The sequence below is a fragment of the Dermacentor albipictus genome, chromosome 1 (genome assembly GCF_038994185.2).
Source record: "Dermacentor albipictus isolate Rhodes 1998 colony chromosome 1, USDA_Dalb.pri_finalv2, whole genome shotgun sequence".
Lineage (NCBI taxonomy): Eukaryota > Metazoa > Arthropoda > Arachnida > Ixodida > Ixodidae > Dermacentor > Dermacentor albipictus.
In genome coordinates, this window is record NC_091821.1 from 209571186 (window position 1) to 209591780 (window position 20595).

The 20595-nt window shown below is 41.3% G+C and overlaps 1 protein-coding gene across 3 annotated transcripts in view; it reads left to right on the top strand.

Moving 5' to 3' along the window:
* LOC135906641 (zinc finger protein ZFAT-like) overlaps positions 1-20595 on the top strand; it is a 71931-nt gene that overhangs the window by 33610 nt on the left and 17726 nt on the right. For all 3 annotated transcript variants that reach the window (XM_065438136.1, XM_065438138.2, XM_065438137.2), the window contains exons 9-15: positions 3479-3679; positions 6411-6611; positions 6776-6970; positions 9735-9927; positions 15229-15407; positions 19308-19556; positions 20273-20500. In XM_065438136.1, the coding sequence (XP_065294208.1) occupies positions 3479-3679; positions 6411-6611; positions 6776-6970; positions 9735-9927; positions 15229-15407; positions 19308-19556; positions 20273-20500 (1446 nt within the window). The remainder of the gene's footprint in view (positions 1-3478; positions 3680-6410; positions 6612-6775; positions 6971-9734; positions 9928-15228; positions 15408-19307; positions 19557-20272; positions 20501-20595) is intronic.

Sequence of the window (20595 nt, forward strand, 5' to 3'; positions counted from 1 at the left end):
TGGAGATGCAATCGGTATGAGGTGCTTCGGAGTATGTGGAATGGTGTAATGGTTCCAGAACTTACATCTGGGAATTCGTTCGTTTGCTTGATGTCGGGGGTACAATCAGGACTCGATGGCAACTAACGTTCAGTGGGACGCCTCGCATTGGGTGCTCACGTGAAGACCGCAAATTAAGCTGTGTAGGGTGATATGGGCTGGACAGTTTTGAAATGAGGGAAGCTCGCAGTAAAATTGATTATGAAGAACGGCTGAAGAATATGGAAGAAGTAAATGAGCTGAGAGAGTGTTCAGATATTTGTACAGGAAAAACATTGATTCACAGTGGAGGGGAAGAACTAGGAAGCTTACCAGCAAGTATGGAATCGGTATGGTGAGCAACATGGCAACAAAGAACGTCAAGCGGAAAGTCAGAGAGGCTGAAATAATCTCATGGGTGGCGGCAGTGGGAAAGGAACCTGCTATGAGCAACAACTTAAGAGGAAAAAACGAAATCAAGAAAGAAAGAATTTATGATAACTCAAAGGGAAGCTCATTACTTTTCGAAATGAGATCAGATTGCCTTAGAAGATGCACTTATAAAGTGAGATATAACAAGGAAGAAGAAGCATGCACTTGCTACGGTAAAGCTAGGGAAATGATAGAGCATGTTTTATTAGAATGTGAAGATGTCTGCCCAGTGGTCGATCTAGGGACCTCTGGCATCCTTGAAGCCCTTGGGTTCAGTAAGAGTAGGGGGAAAGTAAACATGTCTGCAGTAGAGATTATTAAGAGACAATTAGAAGATTGGTAGGAAAAAAGTAGGCAAAAAACAAACAACGGAGGCATACAAAAACAAAGTTGCCAATAGGGGTTCAGAAAGTTTGGTGATGGGAATTCTTCATGTTTTTTTTTTCTTTCCCTTTTCTTTTTTTGAACATAGGTAGTACATTGCAATATAATAGCAAGAGCTTGGTGGCACAACCCACTGCCCTGTTCCAAAGGGGATGCTCATAGCTTCCATCCATTCATCGACTGTATGGAAACAAAGCACTGCATGAGCGAAGGTTTGTCTGTGGCGGCTGCTCTGGATCGCGCCCATGAATCGTGATGAGTGAGGCAGTCATACCACACTTTGCTCCGTTTGCAATATGCCACATGAGACAGATTGTCCGCACCAGCCACTACATTGTGAAATGAAAACACATATACAGCTGTGCTCAAATTTCGCATTAGGGAGTATCATGTTTCGCTCAGTGAGCCATTTGACGCTTTTGCATCAAAAACCACGTGGTATTTGCCATAGTGGAGGTTGCCAGTGACCCTTTTAGGTTCTTTTTTGCTTTTATTGCAATAGTGATTATATGGACACTCCAGGCGTATTTATGCCATGAGCATCACCATCGCAGTGATGTTCCGTATGAAGTCCGACCACAATAACATCGTCACTGCATGCTGTATGCTATATGTGCAAGTGAAACTTGTGAGAGTCACCCGACGATCGCGGCTCAATCTTATGCATGCAAGGGATGAAAGTAGGGAGGTCGAGGTTTTGGGGGTGAGGGGTACTAATCTGGCAGCTTCAGCATATGGCACGGCCACACTGGTGCCTATATTGAAATCGATCTGCGATGTGGACAAAGTGCGCCGAGTTCTGGTAGCTTTGTATGTGCTGTGCTTTTGATGCTTAATTTACATTGAAGCGAGAGGCCGCATTAAGGTCAATTCACTTGCTGCTGCTGCCGCACTTCCTCAATCCAGTGTTTTGACAGCAAGTTTCCGCGGTCATCGAGTGAGATATGTTCATGTTTACCTCTGTGCGCGGGACACCGTGCTTGTTAATTTAGTAAGTGAATGTCTGCAAGTTTATACAACCGATAAAACTACTATCCTTACTTTGTATAGCTGTCTGCTAATTTCCTATTGCAATCCATGCCTCACCTTTTGGGTAAAACTGTGACTTCTTTCTACTAGACTGCCAAATCTGTGGCTCATCACCTCGCCAATCTCCTTGCGGGCAGCAATGTGTTATAAATTCAAAAAAGAAAGAGGACGAGGGCAGCGGGCATGTGCATCACAAGCTTGGTTTAGAATAAGTCCAGCAATGGCCTCCGTGGTCTTTGTTGATGGGCTTTCTCAGCTGCTGTTGTCCCATCTGCTACATTCTAGCTATAAGTGGAATTAAATGAACAGCTACTAGCCATGCTTGAGTGTCTATTGTTTATTATGCTTGAAGGGCTGTCCTTAAAGAAGAAGCATCTAAATGGCACTTGAGACGATCATTTAAGGTGTACCATAATATCTAACACCTTTCAATGATGGTAAAGTTCAAGTTTAATTTTTATCAATGGTGTGCAGCGTTGCACGTGTTAGGGAGCTTGCAGGTTATTGCAGTAAGGAAGCAGTAGAAAATGCATGAATCAGATGTGATGTGTTGATCTACTATCACGAGTGCTCTGTGTCACCTTCTTTTGCTAGGTGACTGGGGTCAATGCAGTGCAATGAAAAACTGGCTTTTTCAGCAGTTAGAGGCCTTGAAAAACAGCTGACTCAGACATTTGAGTTAAATGACTGCTTGCAGCTTCATCTGACCTTGACATCTAGCCATAAAGCTTTGGGTGCATAAGTGAAGAGCAAGGGTTTCGTGGGCATTTGGAAACTCCTTCACAAATGTTGGAAGGTCCACAAACTACCATATGAGAACCACTGATTTTAGTGATATTGCTTCTACAGGTATGGAGAGTTCAGCAGCACATAATCATACTATATGGCAAGGTATCACTGTATTTTGGGCACTGCACTTAAGTTACTTGAATTATTTAGGTCACTTTCTTGTTTTGTGGCTACCGTATTTACTGGATTCTAACGTGCACCCAATATTTTCGGCCAGAAATGAAAAGTGTAATGCCTTCGATTGTTCTTTACCAGCTTTTCATGGTAAGAGAGAGGAATATGGCTATTTATTCTCGCGAAGAAAATTTATTGCATCATCACTCATCGTCACTGTTGGAGGCCTCCTTATCACTATCAACTGCCGAGATTCTTTTATCTTCAGTGACTTCTACAACATTAGAGAGAGTACTGCATTACTTGACTACCTTGGGGATGATGGCAACCTAACTATAGTGTCTAGAATATACTATAGCCTAATAAACTTAAGGAGCGGTCACAAATGTATGCAGCTCGTACAGCTGCAAGGGTGTGTGGATTGGATGACAGAACTTCTTAATGCCAATGATTTGTCGAGAACTTTTGTCACCATTGGAGATTTATTTTTGTACTTGAATCTAATGTGCATGTCACACTTGAGTAAACTTTTCAAATAAAGAATGCCTATTAGAATCGAGTAAATACGATATGTGGGCTGCTTATTTGCCGACTCTGTACTACTCGGTCATAATTTATAGCTTAATAAAAATTGTGCTCTTTATGTTGCTTTAATTTCCTATAGCCAGATTCTCATTTCAGCAATGCACAAATTTTTTTGCCCCCTTTCTAGGTCTTCAAAACACAGTCACATATGAGGCTACATTGTCTGATCCACACAGACCTCAAGCCATTCACCTGCCATCAGTGTGATTTCAGCACCAATGCCAAAGGAAATTTGTACACACACATGCGTAAACACACTGGAAATTACTTCAAATGCACCCAGTGTGATTTTCGGAGCTGCAACAGAAGTCACATGGCTGAACATGAGGTAAGTTTCTGCTTACTTGTTTGCGTTATATATAAAGGAAATCCTGAAAAATTGTTGAAACATAGTACACACACTTTACAATGAGGTTCTGCCTATGATTTATTATGTTGGGGCCTCCTCCTGTGTGTATTTTGGTTGTGGATGTTACTTTTCTGTCTTACGGAAAAAAATAACGATTAATAGCCCTGAATAAAGCCTTGGCAGCCGTCGTGCTTCCTTTAAGATGTTAATTTTTTTTCTACTCTATGCTGTAAATTGCATAGCTTTACAGTTTCAGATACAAAAAATCCCCAGAAGGCTGGGATATGCGAAAGTGTAGAAAGTAGCAACAGGTGTTGCTGTAGTTTCCAAGATTTTATTACTGGTGCCAGCTTTTCAAGCTTTACTGCAGGCTGATGTCACATCAAGTACTGTTTCTTGGTAAAATGGCTTGCATTTCATATTTGACAAATGACTTGGAATCGGTCTGCAAATGACTTAATTATCCTGGCCAATTGTTGTCTGTAGGTTTTAAATGTCTACCACTGATCTTGGCCTGGGAACTAAAGCTTGTTTCTTTCTGGTACCACTTTGACTGCAAGTGCAAATCTCACTTGATGCTGCATTAGCTAAAGATGCCATTGGAGGAATCTGTTTGGCTTTGATCTGAATTTTCTGGATTGAAGCAGGCCTGAATGTGTTGGTCTGCTTATTTGACGGACTGTGTTATCCACTGAGTAGTGTAATAGGGGATCATGCAGGGTTCTCCTCTTGGTTGGTGGCGGTGGAAATGCCGCCTACCACTCTGGTTTACCGACTACTGTTGCTGTTTACTACCCACTGCTCTGGCTGGCTGGTCAAATTCTTTTTCTCACAATCTTCACATGTTTCTTTATTACATGGAGACGTATTAGAAAGAAAAGTAATGTGGAAGTTGAAAATCACATTTTTAGAGTGCTCTGTCAACAAAAATTAAATAGAAAATCGGGTGTTGGGAGGTGCTATCGCTAGCGTGCAATTAACTAGACTTTCCGTTCATGCAAAGCCACCGTTTTCAAACCATTGCCGAGAGGAGAAATCTTAGCTTCAGTTAGCCACAGTACCTTATTTATAAATAACGGCAAAAGAAGCGAACGAAAAATAAATAAAAAAATACTAGGGTTCCGATTCGTTTCTGGTGCCACGCGGACACAGGAAGCGTTCCTAGTGGCTGGTGCAGAATTTAATCGCTGGCGTGTGTTTCGTGGGCATTTCGACAGCACCAAGCCGTGCATTTTTTTGTCCTGGCGAAGTTTGGCAATTGCGGTAGGACACGTCGCTGGCTCCCGTTAATTTCGTTAATGTGTCCTAAGTACAAAATTGGTGAATTTACAATTCAAAATGGCTGAATGGTCAAGAGAAAGGGCACTTCATTACCGGGGGCGGATGGTGTATACCCCATCTGCCCCCGGTCGCAAGCTGTCCACCCCTCAAAAACTTCTGTGGAGAACCTTGGGATATCGTTATAGTGAGTGAACAATAAACATTTAATTCTCTGCTGCATTTTGAAAACAACCATGTAAATTCATTGCAAATGTACGTAAGTGGTAATACTATATTGTGAGAGCAATTAAATGGACACTCCAGGAGAATTTTCGCCATCATCATCGCTGTTATGTTCTGTATAAAGTATGAGTGTGATAAGGCTGTGCCCCGTGCACCATATGCTGTTGGTGCGAGAGAGAGCATGTGAGGGTGAACTGGGAAGGATGGTGACTTGACGAGTGCAGTCTTTCTGCATGCGCAGAGTTGGAGGTCGCGTGATCAAGCGCTTGCAAGGGGGATGAGTGCGCGTCTCCTCCTCTAGCTCGGCCGTGGCTGTGCATGATTTTCCATGCGGCTGAGTGAATATGTGACCCATGCACTGTATTTTGGAGGTACTAAATTTCGGCGGGTGCAAAAGCTAAGGTAAAGCCAAGATGGCTGGTGGGTCCACGTGTGCTGTGTTCTCCCGTGCCTCGTGTTTGAGCTTGTGTAATCTCAAGTTTCCAAGATGTGGTGAAATGAGAGGCAAGCACGAAGCATTCGCTTCCCACTGCTAGTGCGCTTCATCATGCTAGCGTTGTGACAGTGAGTGTTCGTGGTCATCAAGAGAGATTTGTTCATGTTTGCCTGTGTGGCACATGACACCATGCTTGTTATTTTAATTAGTATTTAATTAGTATTTAATTACTATGCAAATGTTTACTGCAACCTATACAGACAATAAAACTATGAGCCTTACTTTGTGTAGATGTATAATACTTTACTATCATTATCACTGCTTTGCTTTTGGGGTGAAACTGCAACATTTTACTTTACATCTCATGTAATACTAAATGTAGCATTGCATGCGTAATGCAAAGATATAGGATCGTTCCCCACTTGCGGCAAGTTGTTTTTTAATCCACTTTCATTGCCATTAATTTATCATCTAATTCAATTAGTAAGTGCAAGTAATTTCCCCTATGTCTGCCTTGGTACCCTTGTTTGTTGGCTTCTCGTGATATAAATGTAGCAGTTGAGGTACGTAGTACGAGTAATGTAACATGATATGTTATGTTTCACTTGAGATGTTTAAAATTTCATTTGAGAAGTTACGAACAAAAAAATGGACCAAGAATATCACTGTCTTTCATTATTTAATGTGCTAATTTAAGGCTTACGCCTTCCTATTATAGCAATTATAATTCTTGTCATTGATCTCCTTGACACCTTAATGTGGTCATTTCAGGCGACGCACAGCAGCGTTAGGCAGCGATGTGAGTTGTGCAGCAATGATTACAATACGATCAAGTCCCTTGTCAACCATGTGCGCAAGTACCATACAAGTCCGGCGGGAAAGCGCTATCTGGCTACTTTTCAAAGCAAACAGCTTCAGAACATGGCTGTACTGCACGTGTGCCACCTTTGTAATCGCAAGTTTAAAAAGAAGGTAAGTGCTTTAGTGCCCAAGCATGTCACTTGCTTCACAGCTCAGCAAAATTCTTGCTGTTCATGTCTGCTGTTTTGCCAAAGAAAGCATTCTGCCCACGTGAGCATTTCAGTACAACCTTGTAAGAGTAGATGGTGTTTAACATTTGCCGTGTTCTTGTCCAGGTGGATCGTGATCGGCATTTGTTTGTGCATAATGTCCCTGAGCCCCCCACTGCGTACCAGTGTGGGCTATGTGGCTACCAGGCTTCACGGAGGACCTACTTGGAAAATCATTATAGGAAACACCGGCTCGTGTATGTCTGCTCTGTGTGCTGTGGTTTGCACCTCAGTGCCACAGCTCTTCGAGCGCACTTACAGGTTTGTGTACTGTTGCTGTTAAGAATGAGTGTAGTTTTCAGTGCGTTCTGAAGATTGCTGCAGTCAAGTTGACAGTTCATGCTGGGATGCATATTGTATTCAGTGACAGTGCATGTTCTTATGCTTAGGCTGGGCCATCAGCAAATTAAAGGCTAGGAAACTGAACTTCTGCACTAGATTAATTTGTACTGGCATCCGAGGTGTACATTCTTTGGTAGTCGACTTTTTTACAAGTATGCATTAATTTTGCTTTGCAGAAATTGTGCAGAAGAATATCAAAGGACTGTCAGAGGAATGTCTTTTGTTTACCACGTTTGTGTACACACTCAGAAACCCCAAGAACATATGACGTGGTTCTGTTGCTGCAACCTTAGCATTTAAATAGCTTTTCTTTTGAACATGCTTATATAATAAAAGTACTGTGTTGTTTTTGTCAGCCTACTCAGAAACCACTGTGGCAGAAACGTGTTTTGTCATCATCTTGTTTTAAGCTAATTTTGACTCTGACTGTAGGCTGTCACCAACTCCACAAACACAGCTTCAGTTTTATATCCACTTGTAACGCAAAGGCAATTTTGAACCATTTTCTTAGGAAAAACAGGCACTTGTAAGAATTGGCTAAATACAATGGTTGAGCGTTCCTCCTTGACAAGTGAACTGAATGCAGCAGTTATGCAGTTCAGTACAACAATTATTCATATTATTGACAATGAAACTTTTTTCTACAGAAGAAAATTCAAGACATGCATCTTCTCCACAAAATTGTACATGAAGTTGTACTTTCCACCACATCTTAATGCTATCACCTTGTGCATCCCAACACTTTATTGAACATTCTTGCTCCTTTGCATGTCCTAATCTCCATGAATATCCTATACACTGTCGACAATACTTCTGCAACCCCCTTGACTCATCAGTCCTAGACACTACAGTTTGGTTAGTGTTTTCTAAGATCTTGCATTACAGTCTTAGTTCCTTTAGCCCATTGCCTACCGTGCTATGTTTTGGCCAACAGAAGACAAATACGAATTCATTCTTTTTTTTTTCGTGATGTATAGAGACTGGGTTATAGACAAATGCCTATTTGTTCCCATTTGTCAAGGGCCTATCCTTTTGGTGCATGAGCATGAATTATGGCTTAAGAAGTGTTTTTATCAGTGACTTTATAATGCCGATAAATACATATTTCTATCCTTTGTGCCTTTATATGCTCATTATTGCTTTTAGCACCTGCAAATGCTTTTTGGGATGCTTTTTCTTTCAGAAGCTCATTTCAGAAGCCCAACAGTTTTTTGCACAAGAACTGGCAGCATTGGCAGATGCTGTTGCTAATGGCAACACACCTGGCAATGTGCCTTGGCAAACAAGTGTTTTCATTGTCACTGTTGAGCTTTTAAAGGGGTCACACCATCTGCCTATCACTGGTGTACAATGTCAGAGAAAAAGATGACAAAAAGTCTTTTTATTCAGCTGTGGACATGCAACTTCATGTTACACTGCAGGCGGAGATTTGAAATAGAAAGGTTCAAAATATTAAGAAAGGGGTACTATAGACTATAGCTTGGAAGGACTGCTGACTAAACTGTGCTGCACATGTGTTAGGCAGGAGCATGTAATGTCCACTGGAAATACTGTTGACTGTAGTTATGCAGTTCTCTTTTTCGTCGCCTCCCCTCTTTTTGATGTACAGGCATACCAGCCGATTACGGTTCGTCCAAACTCTGACACGGATGAGAAATAAACTGTACCTCTCTGCAGTAAACTTTGCCTCACACTTCGTTCTCCCACGCTAATTTTATATAAATAAGTGCATGTAAGGAGATACGTACTCCTGTGCTCCAACATGTGACAAAAAGATGGTGGAGACGACCAAGGAGATGGGCCGCTGCAGCCATGGTTTATTGAAGCTGGTCAGTCAGGATGTTTCAGGGTAGTGGCAGGTGAATTCAGCCACTCAGGCTGGGCACGCTAGCGTGCTTTTTTTTGCATGCAAATGTGCCTGTGCTGCTCTTCTTCCTCGATGGCGCTGCACCCGATTGTCACGCCTTTACGCAGGCTCTCCTCCTAATGCACAGCGCAATTGAAAAATATGCAGGACAAAAGCATGACAAGAAGAAGGGAGATTATGTATGTGCAGCAGTTCATATTCACACTCCTGCAGGGCTTGGTTTCGGTTTCGCACTGAAAATGAGTCAAAAGTCTTGCTAAGGGCTCTTCATCTGTTTTAAAAGCCAATTCATTATGAGCTTGTCATTACCTACAAACATTCAATTAGCATTTGCAGCCTAACATTGATAAAAAAGTTAGTTAGGCTTCTAATGATCCAACATTAAGTTTTGTTATGTGAATCTTGTCCTGCAAAATGTATTACTATGTCTTGAATCCCCTATTTTTAATAATTAGAGACAGTTTCTTTCTTTAATTTTATTTGGGCAAAACAAATCCAAAGTTTGCCCCCGCAAGGTAAGGTAAAAGGATAGTGTAAACCTCCTGACTAAGGCTGAAATAAATGACTAAGACTGAAATACTTTTAGACTGTAAATGTTACATTTGCTACTATTTGCCAAGTGTGCTATGTTGAACTTTGGATTTTCAATACTATGTTCAACCACAATGGTTTTCATGCATGCAGTACAGGCCATATTTATGTGCCTCTGCTTGAAAATGAATGCAATTAATATAGGCTAACAGCATTTTCAATAGCATTTTCATCTTGCTTTACTATTGTGCTGTGGTTACAGTTGTTTCTCTTTGGTTTCATTAGAAAGACCATATAGAGAAGCGGGATGCAGCAAGTAACCCTAAGACTGACTCCAGCATGGAATGCTTTGTGGCTGAGAGTGGTCCAGTATCTACTGCTGAAGAAACAGTGCCTGCACAAACCAGCTCTGAGCAAAGTGACACCCCTGAGCCAACTCGTGCCAGCACACAGTCTGATGCTGCCCCAGAAAGTGAAGGTATAGCACTGCATACAATGCTGCAGTTATTTTTTGTCTCTTGATGAAGCAGTTGGCTATGCATGTGTAAATTATTTAATTTTAGGAAGGAAAAATCACAAGCACTGCCCTTTGCTCTGCTTCCTGCAAGGTTGTCCTTCTTTGTTCCATTATTGCTTTTAATCAGGCATCCTGACTTTTTTACGGGGAAAATTAAGAGGAATACTGACTTACACTCTATTGCTAAAAACTAGGGGTGGGCGAATACCAAAAAGTAGATTTTGAATTGAATATCGAATCAGGAGAAAAAAGCCAAATGTTGAACCGAATATTGAATATCAGAAAAAGTTTCACAAAATTCAGTGCTTACAAATTTTGGGCAAGAAAACTTGGTGCTGCAGATGCTCAGGAGTCTCCTGGCATTGCATAACGAGAATGTTGCAAGCTATCAGTGACTTAGGTACATAGAAATCAAGATATACAGTACAGTCTGCTCTTATTAAAGGGAACATCAAATTAGTATGCCAGCACCAATTACAGCTCAATTCTAGTATATGAATGTCTGTGAAATATTTGTTTTTATCAATAAAATTTCTGTGGAACACAATCAAGCTCAATCATGAATGCAATGTATATGAATACAATCATGAATGGTTACAGTAACTTTTTTTGTTTCGTTCTTTAAATAATATTGCTATTCTACAGAGGCAGTATGTCATTAAAATTTGCATTTGAAAATTGTTACCTTTGCATTTATGGGGCCGATGACACCATTACAAGCACAAGTGGAATTTTAAATATTTTCGCCTCTTGCTGTTATTCGCTGTGGAATTGTACTTGGCACCACAATGTTTATTACTGTACCAGCTGTCTCTCTTTTTTTACTGTGCTGATTTTAAGAACTAATAAATAACCTATAGCATACTGTCACTTCCTTCCACTTTGGCTGGTTTACTTGAAGGGGTGGACACTATGATGCAGGACAAATCATAATCTGCAGGTTATTAACTATTTTATTGCTGTGTGCACTACTGTCAGCCTGAGTGACAGGCTTTAGGCAGGAGTGGGCAATACAGAATAACTTTACAGTAATTTGAGTAGTAGAAGGGTAATTGTTGCATGTATTACAGACTAAAAAAATGTTGCATTGGAAATCACTTCCATGTAACAATAAGCCATCATACCAGTTTTTGTAGAAACGAGCTGACTATCAAAATATTTTTGGGATGTGTGTTTCACTTGTGGAATTGAAAGCAGTTAGTGCTTGAGGCATATCCAATTAGTAGGAATCCTATTGAGATACTAACTGTTTTCAAAATGTCATTGATTAGCCCTAACTTGCACAGTGTGATTTATAGTGCAATGTGTGTCTAGCATTTTAAGTAATCTAGCTTAAGTGACAGAATTGTGCCAATCACAGGCGAGCTGAAAAAATTATATGTAAAATGAATGGACAACTGATATCATAGGCACCGACTATAGGGGGGCTCCAGGGCCAGAATCCCCTCCGGAGTTTTCCGATGGAGTTTTCATGTGTGACAACTCACGAAAAAAAAAAAAACCTCTTCTAATAATTTACAACATTTATTAGGGATGGAAACATCGTCACTTGCATGCAGAGGTCATAAATATATATACAAAGTGTCCCAATTAACTATCATGCAGCCAGAATTAAAAAAAGAAAAAAAAGAGCAATTGCATTACTTGAAGAAAACCTGGTGCATATTGTTTCCGTAACAGTGGAGTAGCTGTTAGTAAATTTTTCTTTACTGAGATTTAATTAGGTAATTGTAATTGTCTAACTCGATACTACTGTCCTAATTATCAAAGTGTCAATAAGCATTTGTAGGCACAGCCAAGGGACATCTAATTGCGGTATTTTCAGCGCCGTACTAATTGCATGCTATTTTTTTTCAACTGATAAATAAACCCCTTGAAATATGAAAAATACCACCTGACTGTGCTCCCACCCACATCATAAAGCAGCGCCCTCGAACAAGCTCCTCCGAGTTAGCCAGAGCGAAATAAAGCAAATAAAGAAAAACATTGTGATTCAGCTAGTTCCTTATCTGCCATGCCCCAGCTGAAGTAACACGTTGCATTTGGTGTTAGTCGGAAACAAGCTGTGATAGCTGTTGTCTTAGCGTAGATAAAGTGCGCGGATTGTGTGTGTGTGTGTGTTTTTTTTTTTTGCCACAAAACCTATCGCCACAAAAGTGAATTGACGACGTCAGTGCAAAGGTTTAAAGGTGCATTTTGTTTTGTCTCAGTCGCCATATCTTTCTGCATGGGCAGAAGGAAAACGTGATCCTTGCCTTGGGAGCTGCAAATGGCAAGAGGAAGGCTGCAAATATATCTCTGTCATGGAAATGTGGCAGTAGACCAAATGCATTGACTATCATCAGAAATTATGAAAGCCAGAGACAAACCGGCAGCTTCCAGAAACAGTGGCGGAGGGCTCCAGCTTTGAGTCCTAGCCTACGCATGGATGTTTTAGCATTTATGGCTACGAAACCTCATGCTAGCTTGTGGGACGTGGCCACCCAGGTACCAGTTTCCAAGTCATCAGTTTGGAGGGTTCTAAATGACTCAGCTTTTCACCCGTACCACCTTAACCTGCACCAATGCTTGCAAGATAGGGGCCTGCAGAATCGTCTAGATTTCTTGAATTGGGTCCTCACAAAAGCCGATGAGTCACTGGACTTTCTGAGCAACATCATGTGCATAGATGAATCCAGTTTTTGCAAAAATGGCCAGGTAAATTTGCATAATGCACCCTGTTGCAGTGACTCCAATCCACACTAGGTAAACCGCACTCGACACCAGTACCAGTGGTCGTTCAGTGTGTGGTTCGGAATTTACATTGGGGCTATAATCGGTTCCATCTTTGATCACACACTGACTGGACAGCGTTACATGGACGAAATCTTTGGAGGAGTGGTGTCTAAGTTTCTCAGCAAAGTCCTGCTGTCATGTCTTGCACTTGTGTGGTATCAGCAACATGGGGCGCCAGCACACAGCCGCAGCTGTGTACAAAACTGGCTAGATGCAGCTTTTCATGCGCAATAGATTGGAAGGCACAGGCCTATAAATTGGCTGGCTAGGTGACCTGAACTCTCTCTGCATTTGATTTCTTTCTTTGGGGTTATGTGGAAAATTGTGCTTAGGTGATCGAGACGGATGTCAGATGAGCTCAAGGCAAGGACAACGGATGTCTGCCGTAGAATTCCAGCGTCAGTCATCAAGAAAGCCACAGAAGATGTGATAACGTGGATTCAGTACTGTGTAGCTGCAGAAAGAGACCTATTTGAACATGTCCTCTAGGTTGCAGCTGGTGTTGAACAGTGCTTATGAATTCATAGATAATAGGGGCGCATTGAAATCTGATAGTTTTAAATGCATAAGCATTTCTATCCTTACCCAACGAAAAAACCGTCCCTTTCTCCGTCCGTCCCGTAAGATGATCGATTTCAACATAGCATCTGCAGCAGCGAACGAATTCACGTGTGCGCTACCTCTCGCTTCAACGCCAACGAAGCAGTGACAACACAACGCTCACAGAGCTCTCGGCACATGCTGCACTCTGCCACTTTCGCAGATCACTTTCAATATATGGGCCGTGCTGCCGTGCCAGACATAGCCACCACTTGGGCAGGGTTGATCACGGTTCATAATGGTTCAGGGTTCCTAATAAATTTGAATATATTTCCTTCATTTGCTACATCTTCCTGGTCATTTCATTACACGTCCACATCTGCTGAGGGTTATCTATAACACCAGTTACCATTGCTTCTACGTCGTCTCGTGCAGGTCTCACTTTAACAGTTCGGTGTTGCAACCGCGCTTCTCCATTTCACGGTTCTTTTGGGGTCATCCTCGCAATTATATAAAACATACCAACATACTAGCACAAAACACTGCATCAGTACTACGAAATGGTTACGCATCATTTAGATAAATCCCAGAGAAGATTCTGCAAGAATTTTTTTCTTTGCATTTTTTTTTGTGCAGACATAGTTTTTTGTGCAGAAGTGGAACATTTACTTTCTTGAATGTGTTGAGAAAGGCTTTTGCCTTTTCTCTACATGTGAGTCACTTTCTGGTTTGCTTATTTCGCTTTTATTGTTTGCCATGAACCTGTTTTTGCAGAATGTATATGCTCTAATGAAAAATAAAACCCTCATATTGATCTGGTTTTGGTCTGAAGCAAGTTTCTGGCATGAAATATAGCTGCGCTTGCACTCTTTCTATATGTTGCGGGCAGAGCTGGGATTGTGAAACATTATATGTGTATTATTACTTTTCGCATTTGGTGTGTGGTCAGAGCGGCGCTCGCTGCTTGTGCTCCTGCTGTACCATTATCAAGGTGATGCACTGGCTCTTCAGGTTTCCAACAGGCAAAACAGTTGCTTTCAATCAGCTCATTTGAGGGCACTGCTTTATAATGTGGATGGAAGCACAGTCACGTGGTATTTTTCATTTTTCGTGGGGTTTCTTTAGCAGTAGGAAAAAATCATATGCAATTAGTACATTGCTGAAAACGCCGCAGTTAGATGTCATTTGGGGGTGCCTGCAAATGCCTCATTGGCACTTTGATAATTACAACAGCACTTCTCAAGTTAGATAAAAAATTATAGTTACCTAATTAAATCTCTGTAACAAAAAAATTACTGGTGGCTATTCCACTGTACTGGAAACAATATGCAGTAGGTTTTCTTTGAGTAATGCAATTGCTCTTTTTGAAAGTCTTGGTGCATTATAGTTGGGACTCAGTCACTCAGTAACTGAAGTGAGGCCAAGCCAGATTCACTCGAAATCAGAATCAACAAAGAGAGAGATGCTGCAGTTTCTCTAGAAAGGCAAAGAGTATTAGTGATAGCGAAGTATAAAAGAATTTCACAAAGAAAGATTACACCACCGAGAGACGCCAGATTCTTGGTGGTGCGAGAGGACTCGGGCTGCGAAGTTCGACCATCTCCTACTATGAGGTCTTGTATATACTCATATAAGGCTGTCACTTCAGTGAACAATGCATCGAGGTCACACGAAGTTTCTTCAATAAGCTGTTATTAAAGGTTATAATATATATATATATGTATGTATATATATATATATTATAACCTTTAATATATATATATATATATGGCGTTCGGAAAGCTGGTTGGCCCCCCCCCCCCCCTTCTCGACATATTAAAACTTTCTGCCTATGACTGATACATGTTTTGCCTGTAAAATGGGCATGAAGGTGTTATCGCTTGACTGTTGTTTGTGTCTGCTTTATAGTAAACAAGACTTTGTTGCTTGTTCTTTTGTTTTTTGAAGCGAGCCCTGAAGCAGCGGTGTCAAGTGATGCAACAGTTGAGTCACTTTTTGCTGATTCGATCAGCCAAAGTTGGTATCTTCCTGAACCTGATGGGATTGCCAGTGGCTACGCCAACATTCCTCAAGAACTTACTGAAGGCTCCCAGGAGTGCGACCCTGATACCCCTACTGACACACAGGTATGTGTGTTGAATTTGTGAAATTTTTATGTAATGTGCGATTATTGTCAACTGAAGGCAAATAACCCTTTTTGGTTCAATGATTCCTGCAGGAATCATAATGTGTTTGCGGGAACTATCTCACGTTAAAGGAACACTAAAGGCAAATATTAAGTCAAGCTAAAGTGATAGATTATTGCTTAAGAATCTCTAAGGCATCAATATTATCATAAACAGAGCCTTAATAATCGAGAAATTGAGATAAATGAAGGACATGATTAGAGACTCCCCTGGGAGATTCAAGTACTTGCCCAATGACGAAAGCACTCCTCGGTTAAATTCTGTCACTAGTACTCAACCACTCGTGAAAAACAGCCTTGCTTTATAAGATGAAGTAAAAACTGCTTGTCCAGTTCTATTTCATTTTTAGAAAAAAAGGACTCATTGAAATTACCCTTGACAAAGATGCGGGTGGTCGAAAGGTTTCATTTTTGCTTGACTCTGCCCTGCCCGTGCTTTCGCGTTTCAGTAAGTTCCGTTATCGCATGGTGCTGCACTGGTGTTGGTGGCTCGCACAACTTGCATAAACTGCAAGTAGCAGAGAATTCAACTTCCATGTGGTGTCGTGGGATGCCCAAATGGTCTATGCCACTTGACAATGTGATGCCAGAGTCAGCGTGATCAGGGTACTAGGCTTTTTCATTGATGCAAATGGTCAAAACCATACGGAGCTCAAGAAAATCACCCTTAAAATGGAGAACGTCTCCAGGATGATAAGACGCCTGACAGGAAGACACAAGGTCATGAAAGAAGATAACCTCATCAGGTTAATCAACTCTTTTGTACTCTGTCATATTTCATATGCCATTGCCATGTACAACTGGATGCAGCTTCAACTCAAGAAGCTTGATGCAGCAATCAAGAAGGTTGTTAAAAGTGCATTGGGGCTTCCAATTAGAAGCAGCGCTGAAAAATTGCTTAAGTTAGGAATACACAACACGACCATGGAGATCGTGAAGGCTCAAGAAATATCGCAAATAGCAAGACTATCTACAACCAGCATGGGAAGATCAATCCTGGACAAGCTCATTATCAACCCCATTACGGATCCGGCACAGTACACTGAAGTTCATCAAGAATTCGCAGACAACATAATTGTTGCACCACTACCCGGGAATATGCACCCAACACATAACATCAATAGGAGAGTTGCATGAGCCAGGACATTAATCAAGAAAATGGATAAGGGGGACAGAGGAGCCTGCATTGTTGATTCGGCTGTCTACAAGGACTGAACTAAGTTGGTGGTGGCAGTAGTGGGTCACCAGGGCAAATGCACCAACTACGCCACGGTCTATGGTAGCAAACTTGAAGTCGCTGAACAAGTTGCCATTGCATTGGCACTAACAGACGATAGATACACAGAAAGTGTTTCGAAAATGGCTATTAGAGCTTTCAATAGAGACAAGATTGCCCCACAGGCTGCGAGGATAATTAACACTAGACAAACAAATGTTACACATTACATTTATTGGTTCCTGGCACACCTTCATTCACTTGATGACATTCCCGTCAATCCCAATGAACCAGCCAACAGCATCACCCGTGAACTTACAGACCGGGCCGCTTTTACATGTGGCTTTGATTCTGCTGGACTGGAGAACCTACAGAGAGATACGCTCATGACATACAATGAAATTGCAAAACTTTACTACATGGGAGGGAGGGAGTTTGCACCCCCTCACTATTGGCTAAACAGAGCACAAGCAGTTACACTTAGGCAATTACAAACACAGTTCGATTATTCACCTGCATAATGAGGAATGGTATGACATTTCATATATGAATATTATATGCAAAGCAGGCAAAAAGGAGATATGCACGATTGAACATATGCTTTGGGCTGGTAGTGTGGGTCGCTCGGTCCTGGCATTTCCCAGAATTGGTTTTCAGGAATGACTAAATCCCACAATCATATCCTTCAAGTCCTGGCTGTCCAGTACACTCGTGATAGGGCTAGGAGGCTTGACCTCCCGGTCCCAACGTGGGACTAGCCAGGTAGGTGGCAACACCTTGTACAGGACCTGAATAAAGTTTTTTCCTTTTCCTCCACTTGACCAAAAAGCAGCTGCAGTGGCGAATCCATTGCTCTGTCTTTAAAGCCCCTCAATGCTTTATCTCTCTTGGCTCAGTACTGCTGTCTGTCGGGGGCTGTTTTACTCACCGACAGCAGCAAAGAGTGGTGATGGCATATGCAACGTCACCACTCCCCCTGTTGGGTGGCGGGAGATTTGAATTTCAAAAACAGTATTCTTTCTCGTTAAATAAGTATTTTCTTGGCACAAAACAAGTGTTGCAAGGTTTCATGAATGGTGTTTAAGCAGTCCATGTTGCCTTAGTATTTGCCTTTAGTGTCTATTTAAAAAAAAAGCTATTTTAGAAATGCGAGTGTAAGCAAGGCCCATTACCTAATTTGTCGACTTTGCGCCAGAGATAAATATGGCTTTTACTGAAATTTCACAAATGTCCGTGAGCACTATTTTTGGAGCCTGCTGCCTAATGCGTGTAATCTGCCCTTGCTGGCACAAAAATTATGTTCAAATAATCTTTGGCCGTATTTCACACAATTATGGTTCTGAATTCATAAGTTTAAAGAGCCACATGCTACTCACAATGCATTGAGTTAGTGGAAGTTCATGAGAAAAACCTTTGATTCATTGCTAAAGACTCCAGTGGGAATTTTTTCTTCATTTTTCCCTAACTTGTGCCATCCAGATGCACGTAATATAAAATCTTCACTTAATTAAAGAATGCAGACCAGGAAGGATTACCTAAGTGTCAGTTCATTAATTCTTGAAATGATGCTTACACTTTGGTATTCTATGATTGACTTAGGTAACTTGTTTGGTGGCTGTCAGCTTGTTTTGCATTGTAACATGGTGGCAATTGTGATATTGTGCACCCTTTGAGACTGAACTTCTCAAAACTGGTGTAAGGCACTTATTCTTGCAGATATTTATACTTTGAGCACTGGATAACTTCAATTTTGCAATCGAAACATGCCTCTAAAGTTGTAATTAAATGATAATTAGTGAACGTGTTAATTTATCATATTTGTGATTACTGCTTGAACTGTGATAGTATCCGCAACAGTGATAGTATAAGCAGCTTGTTCAACAAAAATGATAATTTTTCCTCAAATCCTCAATTTCTTGTAATAAATGCAATTGTTGCTCAAACTCCTGGTATGTGAAATATTAATATGGTTCTAATTTTCACTAATACTAATGCTTTTTATTTGGAAATCATCAAATTACTCAGCATGCAAATTTTAAATTTTGCCTTTTTTGCATTTCTCCAACCATTATTAACCATAATGACCTAGTAATGTTCCATATTGTTATTGTTTTCACTGTGAGGCTGAAGTTCAAATGTTAACCTGAACTGAACTGAGAAAAGTTTGTTTATTGATACTTTAAATGATTTTAGTTTCTACACCATTGTCCTTTACTGATGAAATTGTAACTGAACTATGCCTTTGTCTGCCTCATTCAGATCCGCCAATTGGAACATTACAAGTTATGTTATTTTTTAGCTGACAGTTACATGCATTTGCCATACAAACATCTTCGAGAACTTGCTGAAGGTGTATCTGGTAGCATAGTAAGCACAACTGTGTGCAGTAATTTAGCACTAGTCCGAATTAGGAGCTTCATGATAATGGTGTCCAAACAAGCCAAAAGGGTCAGAAGAAGATGAAGACCTGAACTTATCAAAACGGCTTTAAGCTGAGACTTGCCTTGTTTGTCTACTGTTGATCAGTGCATTGCATTAAAGCGCATGTTGAACAATGTGCAGTGGATTTTGTAGATGGCCTGGCCCACAGCAGTGGTGCTCCTGCACTCATGCTTTGCGTTGCAGGTTACCTCAGCCCAGCAGAGTGGACCCCTCAGTGGTGCTATGACGGGGCTGTGGTCAATGTCACAGCTGCACTACAAACAGCTCAATATGGAAGTTTATGCTAAAATTCGGGAAGTATTTGGAGAGGAAGAGTGTCCCGACTGTGGTCGCCTCTTTCATAGTCGCATTGATTTGGATCCCCACCGCCTTACCCATACGGATGACAAACCCTTCAAGTGTGCCAAATGTCCTTATTCTTCAGGTTCTAAGGTTGGTTCACTCTTTATCTAGTTTTCTTATCCATATCTTTTTCCTGGCTGTGGTATAGGATAAAATTCCAGGTGTGTTGCCTGCATTTTGATGGGGGCGGAATGTTAAAATGCTCATGTATGTAGATTTAGGTGCATGTTAAGGGGCTCCAGATGGTTAAAGTTAATCCAAAGCCCCCCCCAATGGTGCTCCTTGTAGCCAGACTGTTGTTCTGGGATTTAAAACTCTATCAGTTTATTATTTTTCCCGACATTTGATACAAACTGCAGTGTCCATATATTGCTCTATGATGGAGCTGTGATCCGATGACATTTGTGTTGGCATATATATTCACTCAGTGAGAAGCCACAGAAGTTTAACATGGTAAATACTGCATTAGTGTGTAGCCTCGGTTTTTGCACACACTGCCACTAGAGAAATCGTAGTATGCTGTCCTGCTAAAGGATTCATGGTTTATGCAACTTGTTTGCTGGTTTTGTGGCATTTGTGTTTCCCTTTTCATTGAATTCTTATCCTGTGTCTTCTTGCCCTGGTAAGTGCTTGATGTTAAAAGATTGAAGTAGTCATAGTTCTTTTTAATATTTATTATCTGCGATCAAGTAAACTTACTTGAGAGATATGAGGAATCTGATAGTGACACTCTTGGATCATGTTTAAATAGAGCATAGTTTTTGCTTCCTTGTTTCTTCCTTCCTTCCTTTTCTTTTTTTTTGTAGGACAACCTGAAGAGGCACCAGGAAACTGCACATGAAGGGCGCACCTTTCCTTGTGAACGATGTGACTTTGTGGCACAGTCTCGGAGCTCACTGTTCCAGCACCGTCAGAAGCATACAGCTAATGGTGGTCAAGGACGGTGCCCAGTGTGCCAGCGACAGTTCCCATCCTGGCGCATTCTGCGTCAGCACTTGCTCTCCCAGCACCCAGATTCACAGCAGTTGTTTAAGGTACGGTGCAATTTCAGCCAGCAGTGTTTCAGCCATTATTCATAGTTTGGCATGCACTTCTAGTCATGTACCATTGTGGTACACCCTAATACATC